Source organism: Leopardus geoffroyi, chromosome B2, assembly GCF_018350155.1.
Source record: "Leopardus geoffroyi isolate Oge1 chromosome B2, O.geoffroyi_Oge1_pat1.0, whole genome shotgun sequence".
Taxonomy (NCBI): Eukaryota; Metazoa; Chordata; class Mammalia; order Carnivora; family Felidae; genus Leopardus; species Leopardus geoffroyi.
The window spans coordinates 118,918,097-118,935,368 of NC_059332.1; the positions used below are offsets into that span (position 1 = coordinate 118,918,097).

At 38.3% G+C, this 17,272-nt stretch overlaps 1 protein-coding gene across 2 annotated transcripts in view; it reads right to left on the reverse strand.

Moving 5' to 3' along the window:
* Positions 1–9,487, reverse strand: part of MED23 (mediator complex subunit 23) — a 44,730-nt gene extending 35,243 nt beyond the window's left edge. Inside the window, exons 1-8 of one of the 2 annotated variants that reach the window (XM_045499630.1) lie at positions 9,168–9,487; positions 8,792–8,823; positions 8,542–8,629; positions 5,777–5,901; positions 4,653–4,764; positions 2,708–2,806; positions 2,006–2,107; positions 1,354–1,423 (exon numbers count right to left, since the gene is read on the reverse strand). In XM_045499630.1, coding sequence (XP_045355586.1) covers positions 1,354–1,423; positions 2,006–2,107; positions 2,708–2,806; positions 4,653–4,764; positions 5,777–5,901; positions 8,542–8,629; positions 8,792–8,823; positions 9,168–9,215 — 676 coding nt within the window. In that variant the 5' untranslated portion in view covers positions 9,216–9,487. The remainder of the gene's footprint in view (positions 1–1,353; positions 1,424–2,005; positions 2,108–2,707; positions 2,807–4,652; positions 4,765–5,776; positions 5,902–8,541; positions 8,630–8,791; positions 8,824–9,167) is intronic. The other variant, XM_045499629.1, reaches the window with a different exon arrangement.
* Positions 9,488–17,272: the final 7,785 nt, after the last annotated feature.

The window sequence follows — 17,272 nt, forward strand, 5'->3', positions numbered from 1 at the left end:
GTAGTTAAATTTTGGGAATTTTCTTTGATTATTTTTAGTCCAGATGGTCGAAGACCAATTGTACAGACATTCCAAATTCAAAAATGTTACATTTGTCCAAGTAGCTAGGTTTGAGATAGCAAACTATAATCCGTGGGCCAGATGCAGCTTGCCGCCTGTTTTTGTAAAGTCTTACTGGAACACTGATGCTTTTGCACCACAATGACAGAGCTGAGTAGTTCCAACAGATTGAATGGCTCCTAAAGCCTAAAATATTTACTATATCACCATTTATAGAAAAAGTTTACAGACCTCTAGTCTAGGGTCAACATGATTCACTTTACACATGATGTTCCTAGAGGCCTTAGATGTAGCATATGACCATCAACTCAGATACCCGACTGCCTAATGAATATTGTCACTTGGATGTCCCACAGGCACCTCAAGATTAACACATCTTAAGTTGAACTCATCATGCTTCTCAAATCTGCACCACTTCTAGAATTCATTAAATGATACCAATATCCACTCAGTTACAAAAGCTAGATGTCTGAGAACTATCTGTCTAGTGTCTGTTTGCTTTATTTTTGTATTTCCAATCTAGAATAGCACCTGACTCACAAGAAGTGCTGAAAATTTGGTCATCAACTAAATAATGGTCTATATACCCAAACACTGCTGCACACTGCACAAATTGCCAAATCACATGATTATTTTTAAAAGAAAATTTTGAGGGGTGCCTGGGTGGCTAAGTCAGTTAAATGTCCTACTCCTGATTTCAGCTTAGGTCATGATCTCAGGGTTGTGAGATCAAGTCCTGCATCAGGCTCAGTGCTGATAGTGGAGACTGCTTCAGATTCTCTTTCTCTGCCCCTCCCCTGCTCTCTCTCTTTTTCTCAAAAAGAACAATCTAAGGAAAAAATAAATAAAAAAATTCCGAGAGTCTAACAAAACATGAAAAAATGAAAAACAAAAGAAATGAAGTATAGAACAAAAGTGGAATTGGAATGGGCTGAAAGAACCTGATAGTCTTGTGTACTATGGCCTCAGAGGGACAGATTGGTTGAGACTTCTAGTTGCCTGGAGATCCCATGGGGCTTTACTAGCTCTAATAAAAGTTCCCTCTTTTCACCAGGAAAAACATCTTCTAGAATGATTCCACCTGAAACTTAGACCTAGTCCAGACACCTGTTTTTTCCTCCCTACACTCAACACAAAAAGTACCTGAAAACAAGGAAATGGCTATTATTAAGCTTCTACAGAATTATCAAAATAACAAACCACTAGGACATGTGTAAGGTACATCTGCAAATTTTGTTCAGTAGCTGACTAAAAACCAGGTATTATTTAGTGTATTTTAAATTATAATCCTACCACAAATGGAGTTTATCCTTGCTGTGGGCCTGAAGGTATCCACAAAGTCTGATACCAAGTTTCCAAGTAACTAAAAACAAAACAAAAACAAGTACAAAAATAAAATCAAGACTGCTCTGAATATAACCATCGTTTATATAAAATGAGACAATATGTTAAGATTTAATACAATACCTAGCATATAAAAATGACTCAAAAGTTAGTCCTCTTATACTTCCTTACAAAGAATTACTTCCCAGTTCATCTGCCCCTGAATTAAGCCAAATCATACCACCATGTCCTTAGCTATTTGATGAAGCTGGTATATTTTAACACATGATATAGAAACTGTCTCAAGAAGATAGCAGAAAAATAAAACAAATACATTATAATGATAAAAAAAAGCACATTTTATCTCAGGATAAAAGTGACCATTTTGAAAATAAGCACACAAAAATTAGATTAATATAACAGGAGGGGTTGTGGGAGGGGGGATGGGCTAAATGGGTAAGGGCACTAAGGAATCTACTCTTGAAATCATTGTTGCACTATATGCTAACTAATTTGGATGTAAATTAAAAAAAATAAGTAAAAAAAAACACACAAAAATTAGATTAATATAACTATTTTTGATTAAAATTTCTATTAAAAATACAGAAAATATCAGATTTACCCAGTGTGGAAGTTTTCCCTCAGGATATAGTTTCCTGATCTCTGTGACTGCAAAATAGGCTGGTAATAGACAGGCATTTCTTTCCAAGATATATGCTATAACCTAAGAAAAATAAAAGAGCAATGTTATTGTTCTTGATTAGTTCCACAGATAAGCCCTTTAAATGCAACAGTGGCAACAAGAACAAAGATATTAAAAGCAAAGATATGATATTATGGATTTAATGGGCTTACACTATAGCATAAAAGAATTCATTTGTATGTGAAGAATCTCTCAAAATGAAGATTAATGGACAATGAAATGGATGTTAGTAAATAACCTTGCTTTAAATATTGGTAGCCTCTAAGAGGAAAGCAACAGATCAAAGTAACAACTCTTGCAACATTAGTTACTAAGCACAAAGATCTTTCAGTGATCCACAGGCTATGGTCTTGTAACAGCTGAAAATACTTTAAGTCTATATTGTTTTCATAATTAAAAGCTATGACTTAATAAAAATTTTCATTAGAAATACAATAAAAGTAAAATACATTTTAATCATATCATAAAAATATAATAAACAGTAAAACTAGAAGTGATTTTTGTAGAAGTACCCAAATGGAACAGTTCACAAACTACCATATATTTTAAAGGCACAGATCTATATAAACATAGACTTTTTTGAGATTATGATCAATGAATTGCAAACATGTCCTAAATTACCTCTCTTGCTGCTAGAAGCTGCTGTACAACAGCTGAGCTCACTGTATTGGGAATTGTCAAGATTTTCTCCAAAATCACTTTTAAGAGATCTCGAACACCCTGATATAAGAAAAAACTCATAGGTTAAAACTAAGTAGTGCCCCCTGTGCTAGTTAAAACACCTAAAAATCTCAACATCACATAATCAGAAAAAAAAATGTTACCTTCAATGTCACATTTTCAATTTTTCTGAATCAGAGCTAACATTTAAGTCCCTAACATTAACCCAAGAGAAGAGTCATGTTGCAAAACAGAATTCTAAAGAATGTCCTACAGTATGAATGAACAAAGAAAGTCACTTACAAATAAAAATCAGTCCACACTCTGCTAAGTTTTTCGGACCCTCACAACATTACTACACTTTCTATTGTTATGAGAGTCCAAAAAGTTTAATTTGAGCTTACAAAAATATATTTAAATAGAACTCGAAAACACTCTGAGACATGGGCCATAATATTAAATTTTCTGGCAGGTGATCCCTTCTGCTTACTCGCTTTGTCGTATTCTAACTTTACTCCCCCTTCTCATCCATCACATACCTAATCACTCAAACTTATCCAATAAGGCTATTCTGTTAATTGGTCATCTCCTATCTATTACTAGTTGCCTTATTTCAGAGCAGAATCAGATATATAGAGAAAAAATTTCATTTAACATGCATTTATTGAGTATGAACTGTGTGATCAGTCTTGCAAAAAAGAGACAAAACATACACATGAAAGAAATTAGAAAAAAAATTATAAGGCATCCTACAAATTAGAAATCAAAAACTCCATCGCTTCTCGGCTTTTTGGCTAAGATCAAGTGAAGAAAGCAAAAACTCCAAGTAAACCTGCTAAGGAAAGTGAAGTGTAAGTAAAGAGAAAATAGAAAGAAAGAAAGAAAGAAAGAAAGAAAGGAAGAAAGGAAGAAAGGAAGAAAGGAAGAAAGGAAGAAAGGAAGAAAGGAAGAAAGGAAGAAAGGAAGAAAGAAAGAAAGAAAGAAAGAAAGAAAGAAAGAAAAAAGTTTCTTAGAATTAATTTTGTATGAAATCATGATTCAGATCAATAATTAAGCAGTTTAAGTCATTTCTGATTAGAGAAAATACAGATAATACAGATAAAGCCTAGGGTCAGACAATGGCAATCCTTTCAAAAAGGACAATAACAAAGGTAGTCTGAATGAAGGAGAATGGTGTTTGCAGCAAGGGAGACCCTGAGTTGTATTACGAGACACAGTGAGAGTGTGTGCTGTTATTCTGGGTCAAGAGAAGAGCGCTGAAGCATATGTGGTCAAAGGAGGTCAAAGCAGAGGTGAAACAGGGCTTGCTCCCTTTAGCAGCTGATGACTACATCCCTTCATGGTTTCACATGCCCCTGCTCTGTGCTCTTTCATTTGAAAGGGGCGCAACATTGTAAGATCTGTGACATGAAAAGGCAACAGAGTCTGCTGGTGACTTCCCTACTCATCATATATATTAGGACTGGAATTTTTAAGAATGCTGGGAGGAGAGGGGTGCCTGGGTGGCTCAGTTGGTTGAGAGTCTGACTTCGGCTCAGGTCATGATCTCATGGTCTGTGAGTTCGAGCCCCGTGTCGAGCTCTGTGCTGACAGCTCAGAGCCTGGAGCCTGCTTCAGATTCTGTGTCTCCCTCTCTCTCTCGGGCCCTCCCCTGCTCATGCTCTGTCTCTCTCTCTGTCAAAAATAAATAACATTAAAAAAAAATTAAAAAAATTTTAAAAATAAAAAGAATGTTGGGAGGAGAGCAGAGAAGCTATGGGAAACACTGAGCAATTTTAAGTTCCTTTAGGAAATACAACAAAAAATAAATGCTTCCATTTCATTTATTCCATCTGAAATTAAGACCGACACACTAAAAATCAATCATGTCTGAAAGTGATTACTTTTTATAATTAGGAAAAAATACCTTGTAATCCACTCCCCCAATTATTTTCCGAACTAGTTTAAATGTTAAGGCCCAAAGCTGCGTTCTTTCCCATTCCAGTGTGTCAGAGTTTATCAGGGATTCACAAACCATCCTAGAAAATAAGAATACCCATTCCAGTTACACAACAGAATTTTTCAAATTCTCTAACAGCCAAGGTCTGTATTCTGTGTATTTATCATAGCGTTTCTGAGAAAGGAACATTACTTTTCAAACGTACTTTAAAAAATTATGTACGTTACATTTTTTTCACTTAAGTGAAAGACAGAACAAAAAACAGAACACGATAATATTGTGTATATTCTTACTAGACAGAAATCTACCAGAAACTATAGATGAAATGCTTACCATCTATCAGTTTGCGGTAGATTGTATTTTTCCAAGATGGCTGAAACAAGATTTTCAATCCCACACACTCTTTTAAAGTGTGACACTGACACTACTCCCATGAAGAGGTGGGAGAAGGGTCTACACTCTCTTCCCTAAAATCTGGGCAGGCCTAAGATTATGGCAAAAGGGGCGCTTATGACATCCAAGGCAAGGTAATGTAGCTTCTGTCTAGCCTTCTTTTGAATGCTTGTGTTGGGTGCCATCATGCTGTGAGAAAGTCCAGATCACGAGGAGAGGGCATGTATAGATTCCAGATGATAGCCCCAGCTAGAGTCTCAGATGACAGCCAGGCATCAACCACCAGACATGAATGGGGAAACCTTTGTGATAACTATAGCCATAGCTACCATCTGACTGCAATCTTAAGATCCTGAGAAAAACTGCCTACTGAACTCAGTCAATCATTGCAACCATGAGTGTTAATAAGAGGATTATTATTGTTTTAAGTCACAATGTGTTCATGTAGTTCATTGTTCAGGAAAAGTTAAGTGATCCTAGCTCCTGAGTTGAAAGGCAAAGCCCGCCTGGTTTTGAGCTTTTATGTACACAATTCTAAGAATACTATATCCTAGAAACTAAAACCTGACGTTTTATGAAGGATTACTTGTTGAGCCTAACCTCCTTTTTCATTCTTTTACTCTATTATAACAACCTGGATCAATTTCCAAATATTAATAAAAAAAAAACTCTTTGGATTGCTCTATCAGTAAACATACCTGGGTGGAAGGAGACCAGTCTCCACTGCCATCGCTAAGCAGTCATAAAGAAAAGAAATTCTTTTAGGACTATGCTGGCCATGAATAAATTTAACAATCCACTGGATGCACTGTTCATGAGATTCCTGGAAAATTAAAAAATGATTATATTTTAGGTCCAAAGTGATATTTTATATATAGCCATATACATAGCTAACAAATAGCTAAAAATACCTGGGAGTATATCAAGACTACGAATGAAATACTCCACTATAAACATTCATGAATGAAAACAATTAAAAAAAAAAGACAAAATGAAAAAATTCAGATTTAGTGTTTCAGTCATATTAAGCTTAAAATCAATACAATTCTATAGATTAAATTCCCACTATTTTTATTACATGAGACTGCCAGAAGGAGTAAGATTTTTAGTATTTTCATGGTCAGTAGAAAGCGCTAACAAAGACTGTGTACTGTGTAAGAAATTGTAAGCAATGCCCTTAATGGCAGATATAAACATTCCTGTCACTGGGCTGGGGGGGGGGGGGGGGGGGAGGGGGGGGGATCCACTCTGAGTCAGTATATCAGCCTCATGAGAATTGTGTGAAATCTAATCCCTAAGAGCCTAATTATGAATCCAATGACATATCAAATTTCTAGACTTGTATAACCTGATACCAAAATGTAGTACCCATATCAGTTTGTCTTCTAGGATACCCTCAAGAGGGACCTACATGTCCTCCTCTTCTGCACTACTACTGTCCCTCAAACACACTTCTATTGTTGAAAATATAATGCTGATTTAGAAATATCTATTTTCTGGGGCGCCTGGGTGGCTCAGTCAGTTAAGCGGCCGACTTCGGCTCAGGTCATGATCTCGCAGTCCATGAGTTCGAGCCCCGCGTCGGGCTCTGTGCTGACAGCTCAGAGCCTGGAGCCTGTTTCAGATTCTGTGTCTCCCTCTCTCTGACCCTCCCCCGTTCATGCTCTGTCTCTGTCTCAAAAATAAATTAAACAAACAAAAAAAAAAAAAGTTAAAAAAAAAAAAAAAAGAAATATCTATTTTCTTCCTGGCTCCCCCATTAGAATATAAACTTCTTGAACACACAGGCCATCCTTAACCCATAAAATGTTTAATAAATTATTTAAAAATTAAAATATGTTGAAAAGATGTTCGATATTAGAGAAATGCAAAATAAACCATGATGAGATATAATTTCTCCTGTTTTAGATTGGTAAACATCAAGAAACATTCATTAACACCCTACTGTGAGGCTGGGAACAGGTACGCTTATTCTCCCCTTGTCTGGTATGACCCTTAGGAAAAGCTATTAGGCAATCTGTATAAAAATTATAAATAGACATACCCTCTAACCTACCAATACTACTTTCAGGAATTTATTCTGCACAGTGTCCTATGCAGAATATTATTCATTTTAGTACTGTTTAAAGTATTGTTATTCATTTAGTATTGTTTAAATAACCTAAGAAATAACCTAAATGTCACTCAGTAGGAGACTGGTTAAGTAAAGGAAGGTACAGTCATATAATGGATTATGCTACTGTATGAAAGGCAGAAGTAACTTTCAATGGATTAATGTAGAATTACTTTCAGAATTTAATAGTAAGAGGAAAAAAGGTGTTAACGAACAGTGTACACATTATATGAATGTTTTATAAAAATTGATTCTACATGTGTAAAATACTTCCAGAAGGCAACAAACTGGGGATACTGGCTGCTGACATGAAAAAGTAGGCGATTAAGTTAAGAAAGATAGAAGGCAGACTATTCGTAGGGTCCCCCTTTTTGGTACCTTTTGCATTTGGAGTCATATGAATATATTACCTATTAGAAAGTAATTAAAACATTTTTTTTTTAAATGAATATATGCCGGGGCGCCTGGGTGGCTCAGTCAGTTGAGCATCCGACTCTTGATTTTGGCTCAGGTCATGATCTCAGGGTCAAGTAATCAAGTTTAGCATCGGGCTGTGTGCTGAGCACGGAGCCTGCTTAAGACACTCTCTCTGTCTCTTTCTCCCCCTCTGTCCCTCTGCCCCTCTCCTCTCAGGGTCTCTAATAAAAAAAATAATAAAATAAAAAAAAAAAGAGAATATATGCCATTATGTAACCCGTGTTTGAGCAGCAAGTCTTATCACCAGTGGCTTAAATGGGAACGGTTCTCATTTTCCTACAAATAATGCACCATGAGAAGATAATACACTACTGGAACAGCAGCTCTTTAAGGATCACACACTTTGTCTTTTTCATGAACATATTTTCTGGTGACTGTTCTTTGTTACTAAGTTTTACTGCTCCTTTCCTTGTTTTTATTGTAATATCTTAGTATCTTTATTATAGTATCCTTATTGTGGCATTTTTTTGTACCTTTACTTTAGTATCTTTGATCATAGTATCTTTGTATCAATGCTTTGTAGCTCCTTTGTTGAGAAAATGAATGAAATTTGTATCTTTTACACTTCTACCACAGCTCTTTTCCCTTGCACCAAATAAATCAAAATAGGATGAAAATGGTTTTATATAATCTAACATGGGGGAGATTTTTAAAGACATCTCACACTGTGCTGTTATCAACTTGACTTCTCAGTACTGGTTCTCCACTAGAAGAATACAAATGGAAACACATGGAAGCCCGAATATACAAATAAAAAATATTGACAAACTTATTTCTCCCTTTCCAGAAATACCTTAACAGCAACAACAAAATAATGTAAAAAAGAAGGCATCAAAAATCATCAGCTGAATGTCGTAAAAATGCAGTGCTCACCTGAGAAAGACCACCCCAAAACTGTCTGAAGGCCCCCAAACAGCTAATTAGTTTTGTTTTTTCATCTTCAGGGGTGTCCATAAACATTCTAAAACACAAAAGTCAGATTATTTGCTACTAGTTCTAAAACGGTAATTCAACATAACCAGAATCTTATGGATCTTATATATCTCCAAGACAAACCAAAGTAAAATCTTACAAAAACACACTCATGTAAAAACACAAAAATCTGCAAGGCATATATACTCACCCAGGAAAAGCCTCTTCTATAATTTCCGTTTTCTGTAAAAAACAAAAAGTAAACGATGTAAAACAAACAAAAGAAGAAGAAAAAAGGAGGGACCTCCTCGAGAAAAACACTACAATGTAACATAGGACAAATCAACTCAATCAGAGACACACACAAAATAACAATCCCGGCCTGGTCTGTCACGAAGGGTATTGTGGATTTCAAAGGCGACTTTGAAGTTGACAGCTGTTGGAGATTCCTAAACCCTTGCGGACATGCACGGTGTCACAACAAAGGAGAGGAAGGGGACAGGTTGCCTGGACCGGGTTCCTTGAGTCAGCCACCGAGTGTCCCCCTCGCCCGGCCACTGCCCTTTATCCCTGGTGGCTCCACTCACCACCACGTCCTCAAAAATGCTCTGCAGTTGCGTCTCCATTTGGACCATCGCCCCTGCCTTCCTAGGACGCCCAGCGAGCGGCCTGGATTAGACCCGAGCTCTGGGAATTGAGGGGCAGAAGGACGGAGACGCCCGCCAGAAACCTGGGCTCTCAGGAGTCGCTCTCTCTAGCGCTCAGCGGAATGGCTCCCCTTTCGAGGCCCAGCAAACCGCACGAGTCTGCCCGGAAGCCCGGAAGTGCCGGGTGCGTGCGGATTATGAAACCTGCAGAAACCAGAGACCCAGCCAAATGTTCCGCCGGTGGAGAAGGGCGGCCTGCGAGCCAGACGAGAGCGCCCCCAAGTGGAGCTTTGAACATAAGTACCCCGAGGCGTCGTCGGCTGCAGGTCGCCACCTCCCGGCTGGAGCGGGAGATGCTTCCGGCTCAGATGCTTTTGCCTCCTGGGAAGGAAAAAAGCTTGGAGCCCAGGGAATGGCAGCCAGGGAGAAATGCTCCTCCTGAAACCTAGGTGAACATGACGTCTGTCACCTGCTGACTTTCTGTAGGCTGGATTTGAAACCACACCTTTCTTGACGACAGGGACCATACCTTCTCAAGTACGGTAACTTCAGTGCCTTGCACAGTGCGTGACACATAGCAGGCTTTCAAAAAAGGTTGAAAAAATAAATGAACGCATTATTACTGATTTTTAATTAGAATAATCAAATAATAATATCTACCATTTTTAGTTATAATCATATAAAATAATAAATGTTATTTATTACCTATTACTGAATACCTAGCCTCTTTGGTGAGGGTAGCGGTGGAGAAGGGTTGGCAAATAGGAAGGCTGATCTACTGGCATGGTCAAATCAGTGGCTAAGTGCACTGTGGAGTGTACCCCTCACTCACCACTTTATTTTTTCAAGCATCAGTTTGACATATTCCTGGAAGCCTGCCCTCCTCGGTTAAGCTGATTTAGGGTCTCTTCTTTATCTTCATTTAACACCTTGGTGCATAAGTAGTGGAGTACTTCATTTACGAAATATTTGTTCACCCTTTGCTCAGAGCTAGACACAATGTTAGGTACTTAATGAACCATAATGCAGTAATCAATTTTGTAAAATATCCAAGCTATAAGAAGGACAGACCAGAGTTATTTTTGTGTGCTAAACAGACTATCTTATTTTGGACTATCTTTGATCAGATGCACCTTTTCTTAAGTTTGTTTGGGGTGAGGAGGGGCAGAGACAAGGAGAAGGGTGGAGAGAGAATCCCAAGCAGGTTCCCAATGTCAACCTGTCAGCACAGCCAATGCAGGACTTGATGTCAAGAACCTTGAGATCATGACCTGACCCGAAATCAAGAGTCGGACCCTTAACCGACTGAGCCACCCAGATGGCCCCAGATACACTTTTAAGACAGTTTTCAGTTACTGTCTAGCAGACTTCCAGGCTTTCACTCTGTTTCCAAATGAGTGTGTTCTTAGCAAATGCTTGAAATCTCAATATTGGCCAGGGCTTGTATAGTTAAAAAGGAAGAATGGTCAAGAAAGAATTATATTTTTTTGGTAACCAAATACAAATTAATTTTTATAACATGCTTGCTGATGTTCCATCCATTGAATAAAAATTGACCATCTATTCCTATACCTTCATGTGTTTCCCCTGATATTAATTTCTTCATTTGATGTGTAATCTATAAACAATGAAATACATACATTTTGCATGTACAGATCCATGAATCTTGACAAATGTTTACACTGGTCCAACTGCCAATTCAGTGAAGAGATGGAGTATATTTATCACACCAGGAAGTTCCTGGTGTACCTTTGCAGCCAGACCCCCAAACACTGTTTTAACTTATGTAACCATGAATTAATTTGCATGTTCTTGAAGTTTATATAACTGGAATCACACAGTATGTATTCTTTTGTGCCTAGCTTCTTTCACATAACTGTATATTTGGAGGACCATCCATGTATGTCAATCTGTAGTATACTACAGATTATTTATCAATTCACCTGTTAGGAGGCATTTAGATTATTCTCAGTTTTTGAATAATTTGATTAAAGTTGCTATAAACATTCTTGAGCAAGTCTTCAAGCAGACGTATGTTATCTTTTCTCTTAGGTAAATGCCTAGGAACACAATTTTGGGGTCATATGGGAAGTATATGTTTAATTTTATAATAAATTGCCAAACAGTTCCCCAAAATGGTTTTTACCATTTTTATATTCTAATACTACAAATGTGTGAGGGTTCCAACTGTTATGCCAGTATCATATTGTCTCAATTGCTGTAGCTTATTAGCAAGTCCCAAAATAGGGTAGCCTAAGTTCTCCAGTTTTATTATTTTTTTCAAGATTATTTTGGTTATTCTAGGTCCTTTGCTCATTTCTTTTTTAATTTTTTTGTTGAGAGACAGAGGGGGGAAGAGAAAGAGGGGGAGAGAGAGAGAGAGAGAGAGAGAGAGAGAGAGAGAATCTTAAGCAGGCTTCATGCTCAGCGAGGAGCCAGAGGAGGGCCTGGAACCCAGGATCCTTGGATCATGACCTGAACCTAAATCAAGAGTTGGATGCTCAATGGACTGAGCCACCCAGGAACCCCAAATATATTATTCATTTCTCATTCTGAATTTAAAAAAAATTTTTAATTATTTATTTTTGAGAGAGAGAGAGAGTACATGCATGTGAGTGGGGGAAAGGCAGAAGGAGGGAGAGAGAAAATCTCAATATAGGCTCTGTGCCCCGCACTCCCAAAGCGGGGCTCTATCTCTGGACCCTGGGATCATGGTCGGAGCAGAAACCAAGAGTTGGTTGCTTTACCAACTGAGCCACTCAGGCGCCCCTATGTCTTTGCATTTCCATATAAATTTTAGAATCAGCTTCTCAATTTGACCAAAAAAAAAAAAAAAAAAAAAAAAAAAAAAACTAGAATTTTTATTGGGATTAAATTGAATCTATAGAATGATTTTGGGATAATTGATACCTAAATAATATTGAGTCTTTTAGTCCACAAACACAGTGGATCTCTCCATTTATTTAGGTCTTTTACTTTTTCAGCAGTATTTAATGATACCAGTCCTCAGTGACAGAGTGGTTTTGTTAATTCTGTATGCCATAACCAAGAGTCAGTCCATTCAATTAAAATATTCCTCTAAATCCTTAGCTTGAAATTTCTATAAAATGGCATGTAATTTCCTTAGCAGAAAATGTCAAATCACTAAACGTTCACTAGAAGGGGGGAAAAAAGCATACAAGGAAAGGACTGGCTGGAGGTATGCTTGAATGAGTAATGTACCAACTGTCTTAGTTTTCCTCAAAGATGACCAAGCCTTCAGCAGGAAGGAAATTACTGGGAGCAGGTCAAAGCAGACTGAGTGGAAGTGCAAATGTAAAACTGCACCTAGGGAAATGTGCTAATGGTCAAACCAGTGCAACTAGATTGGTTCAAGGTGGAGGCTTGGTGCTGGGAACAGTCACTAAGTCAGGAAACAAATAAAGGCAGAAATGAAAATAGAGGTGACCAGCAAGACTGGAACGAACTGAGAACAGCCAGGACATCTCTGAAAAAAAGCTGGTACATTCAGATCATTTTTAGTGCTGGACTCAAGATAAACAGTTTGATCAGCCTGGAGAGTGAGGCCAGGGTAGACACCTTTCAGAATTGGAGGGCCCTGAAAGCCACAGTGTGGAGTCTGAGTCAGCAGCTGATGAGATGACTGCTTTGGGTTTATAAATTATGAGAAAAACACAAAAAATAATAATAAGCATATGGTTTAGAAGAAATACTGGGCTAGATTTGAGGGTCTGGGGTACACCTACCTCCCTAAGGAATGGAGATAGCAAATGTAAGGGGGAGTCGGAAACCCTACATGTTGAGGGTAGAGATGAAGTCGTTTAGGACCTTGGGAGGAAGGAAGTAGAGAGGAGGAATACTCCATAAGTCTGTCAGCAACATAAAGGCATCATCTGTATAGTCATGTTTTCTATTCCAAATTGTAGTATAATGTCATAAAATGAATGAATGAATAAATGATGAATGAAAGACTATTGATATTGTAAAGGAAGGTGTGGAGAGTAGGCTGGGTTCCAGGTTCCAATCAGATAAATTATCTCACGGAGTCATCAATGAAATGAAAATCCCATTAGCTTACCCATAAAAATCCCATTGGTGAGGAATCAGCATTTGGTGGTTTTTGAGGCGGGCAACTTTGACCTACTTCTGGGGAATGAACCATTGCACATGGATGACAGGAGCAGGGTAGAGGATGCTAGACCAGGAATGCTGGAAGCCTGTTCTTTCTAGATTCTGGAGCGAGAAGTAAAGTTAATTAACCTGAGAACAGTCTCCCCAATGCAAAGGCTAGAGATGGGGTTTTCACATGGAATGGAGATAACACGAAGACTGGAAGAGTCTGTTAAGCTCCCATGTCAATCTTTCTGAGTGACTTGAGTCTACATATATACTTGTAGTTACACACACACTCACTCACTCACTCAAGACAAATGGACTCTGGCATTAGATAGCCTACGTTCACATCCTGACACATCCCACTTAACTAAACAAGTAGCAAACCCCTTAATTTCTTGAAGCTTCAATTTTACTATCTGCAAAACACCTAAGTCCTGTGGGTAAGAAAAATGAATGTGTTTAAAGGATTCAGTCTAGCATCAGGCATACGGTTAAGCTATCAAGCATCAGTAGCTCTTGGGAATTTATGCACTTTTTAGAACTCCTTCACTCCAAGATGGCTGGGACCATTAGCAGCGTTAAAGTTGTGTAGGAAAACTATAATATAAATTTAAAAGATGGGAGAGGTGCTTGGGTAACTCAGTCGGTTAAGTGTCCAGATCTTGGTTTTCGATCGGGTCACGATCTCACAGTTTTGTGGGTTGGAGCCTGTATCTGGCTCTGCACTGTCAGTGCGGAATCCCTGCTAGGGATTCTCTGTCTCCCTCTCTCTGTGACCCTCCACCATTCATACTGTCTCTGTCTCTCTCAAAATAAATAAATAAACTTAAAAAAGAAAGGTGGGAGCAAATCCTTATCTCATGGATGAGACCTTTGGTGGAGACATTGAATCTTTGCTTAATGCATGGATAGTTAAAGAGGAAATTATCCTGTTGTTATAAGACGGGAAGGATATCACTGGAGAGCTGTTCTGGGAAATCTTATAAAGGAACATCATCTAACCATCTCAGTGTAGGTTTTTGTGATGTAATGCAGGAGTGGGGACAGAAGACATTGTACAGTAATGAGGATTATATGATCCTCAATAGGAAAAGAATTTAACTTTGACCAAAAAGAGATCTGGCCTTTGCCCTTGAATTCTGAAGGATAATGTTTAATCCCTTTGAATGTCATGCCTGATAGAAGTGTTTTGGTTTTCCTGGGGCCCTTGGGTTACCCCAAACAGTCTGACAGTGTGATTTGGAGTGAGGAAGGTTGGCTCATGAGGTCAACCTCTGGAGGCACTGGAGGTTGAGTTTGGCTACATGGGTGTCAGCCATACCTGCATGATGGATCCCCAATAATCTCTGGACACGGGGCTCAAGCAAACTTTACTGGTCGGTAATGTTTCATGTATGTTGTCATGTATTGATGCCAGGAAAGTAATGCTGTCCACAACTTCATGGGAGGAGAACAACTGGAACTTCCCTGGACCCTGTGCTATGTGCCTTTTTCCCTTGGCTGATCTCCATCTGTATCTTTTAGTTATAATAAACCATACCCATGGGTATAACATGAGTCTTTCTAGAAAATTATCAAACCTAAGTGTTGTCTTAGGGACTCCCAAACTTGGAATGGGTGTCAAAAGTGAGGATAATCTTGATGACTGCTCTTTTTAACCACACACACCACAATTCCACTTCTCTTGGGAAGGAAAGAAGGGAGGAGAGAAGGGAGAAAGCCTGGGAGGGGAGGAAGGAAGAAGGGAAGGAGAGAGGAAGAGAAGAAGGGAGGAAGGGAAGAAAGAAAACATCAACCACTGTCTATCTGTATAGACATGTGTTCGCATGTATCAGGAGAAAGTATGGAAGTATTTTTGCCTCTGATGGGCAAAATAATTGCCCCCCAAGGATTTCCACGTCCCAATCCCCAGAGCCTGAAAAGATGTTAGATTTCATGGCACGGGGGAATTAAAGTTGCATATGGAATTAAGATTGCTAATCACCTGACCATAAACAAGGGGGATTACCCTGGATTATCTGAATAGATCCAATGTAATCAAAAGGATCCTTAAAAGTAGAAGAGGGAGTTGGAGAATCAGAAGATGTGACTAAGAAAGAATAGTCAAAGCGATGTGAGATTTCTGGCTTAGAATATGCAGAAAGGGAACCATTAGCCAAGGACTGTGAGTGGCTTCCAGAAGCTAGAAAAGTTAATGAACCCGATTCTCCCCTGAGAGCCTCCAGAAGGGAACCCAGCTCTGTTGACACTTTGGTTTTAGCCCAGTGAGACCTGTATCACACTTGTAACAAACAGAACTTTAAAATAAATTTGTGTTGTACTAAGCCACTAAGTTTGTGGCAATTTGCTACAGCAGCCACAGAAAACTAATCTAAATGCCTAACTGTCAATATTGGCTACCTAAAGAGATAGAAGAGATTGACTATTTATTTTAAAGTGATACTTATAAAAATAGAGTAGAGACTTCTTTCCTAGAAGGTAGTCTCTTCACTTTCGATGCTGAAGATGTATTTTCCCTAAAGAATTCAACCTTATTAGGTCCAAAACCTAACTTGTCATCTTTCTAGAACACTAGACATTTCTGGTGCCCCTCTCTGCTAAGGGCATCCCTCTTCTACTAGTTTAGAGTTGGTCTCTAAGTTCAGAGGTGCTGCTGTCATATTTCTCAAACCCAACACCTCCCTGTTTCCATTGGTTTCACTGAGCTTGTCACTTCGCTCTAGGAATGCGACAGCCATACCTACGAGGTGCCTCTATTTTCATCTCTCCCCATTCCAGTCTACTCTATTCTCCAGATCCAGGTAAATATTCTGAAAGCACATCTTCCATCATGTAACTCTTTGACTTTAGATCCTTCTTTGGCTTTTCCTTTCCTACAGACTCACAGTTTAAATTTCTCCAATCCCAGCGACTTCTTTTTTCTTTCTTTTGAAAGAATGGATTTTTAACTCCAAATGTATCATTTCCTAAATCATACTACACAGATTTCACAGCCTAAAGGATTTTGATTTTTATCATTTATTTTTGCCATGTAAAAACGTCATTTTTCCTGGGTCATTTTATTTGTATAGAGATGATTTGATTCAAACAGTACTTTGACTCATGCTAGTAGTGTTCATTGTGTTGTCCAGAATTAAAAACTTTAATTTTCTGGTTAAACACCATGAAATCAATTTATAATACTATTAATATAATTCTTTTTTTTTTTAATTTTTTTTTCAACATTTATTTATTTTTGGGACAGAGAGAGACAGAGCATGAACGGGGGAGGGGCAGAGAGAGAGGGAGACACAGAATTGGAAACAGGCTCCAGGCTCTGAGCCATCAGCCCAGAGCCCGACACGGGGCTCGAACTCACGGACCGCGAGATCGTGACCTGGCTGAAGTCGGACGCTTAACCGACTGCGCCACCCAGGCGCCCCTAATTCTTAACTCCTTTTTGCTGTTATTATTTTTCAAAATACTATCTGTAAATATTTAAAAAAATGAAAAATTCTCCAAAGCTTATGTTAAAAAAATAAGTTTTCAACCAAGCTCCTCCTCATCTTTAACTTCCCTTTCTCAGAAGTTAGTCACTTGCAATTCTTTTTCTAAATATCATGCTTCATTGCAACTATTTCTTGCTGTTTCAGTTTTAGATATTATATTTCAACTTGTTACCATGAAAGACAAACATTTAGTGTTCTTGGACACAACTCACATTTCCTCCTTCTCCAACCTACTCATATATCAGAATTTGTTGTGTAGATAATTGCAGACCATTCATACTGTTCTGACTCTGTAGCTATTATTTACAACTCAGCAACACAGTGCATTGTGATTGCATTTTCCTTTTCTGTACCATTTTTTGTTTTGTATTTGGAGTTAATAATTGTCTTGTGGGGATTTTTTTTTTTTTTTTTGGTTTTCTTCTTTGCTTAGTTTTGGAT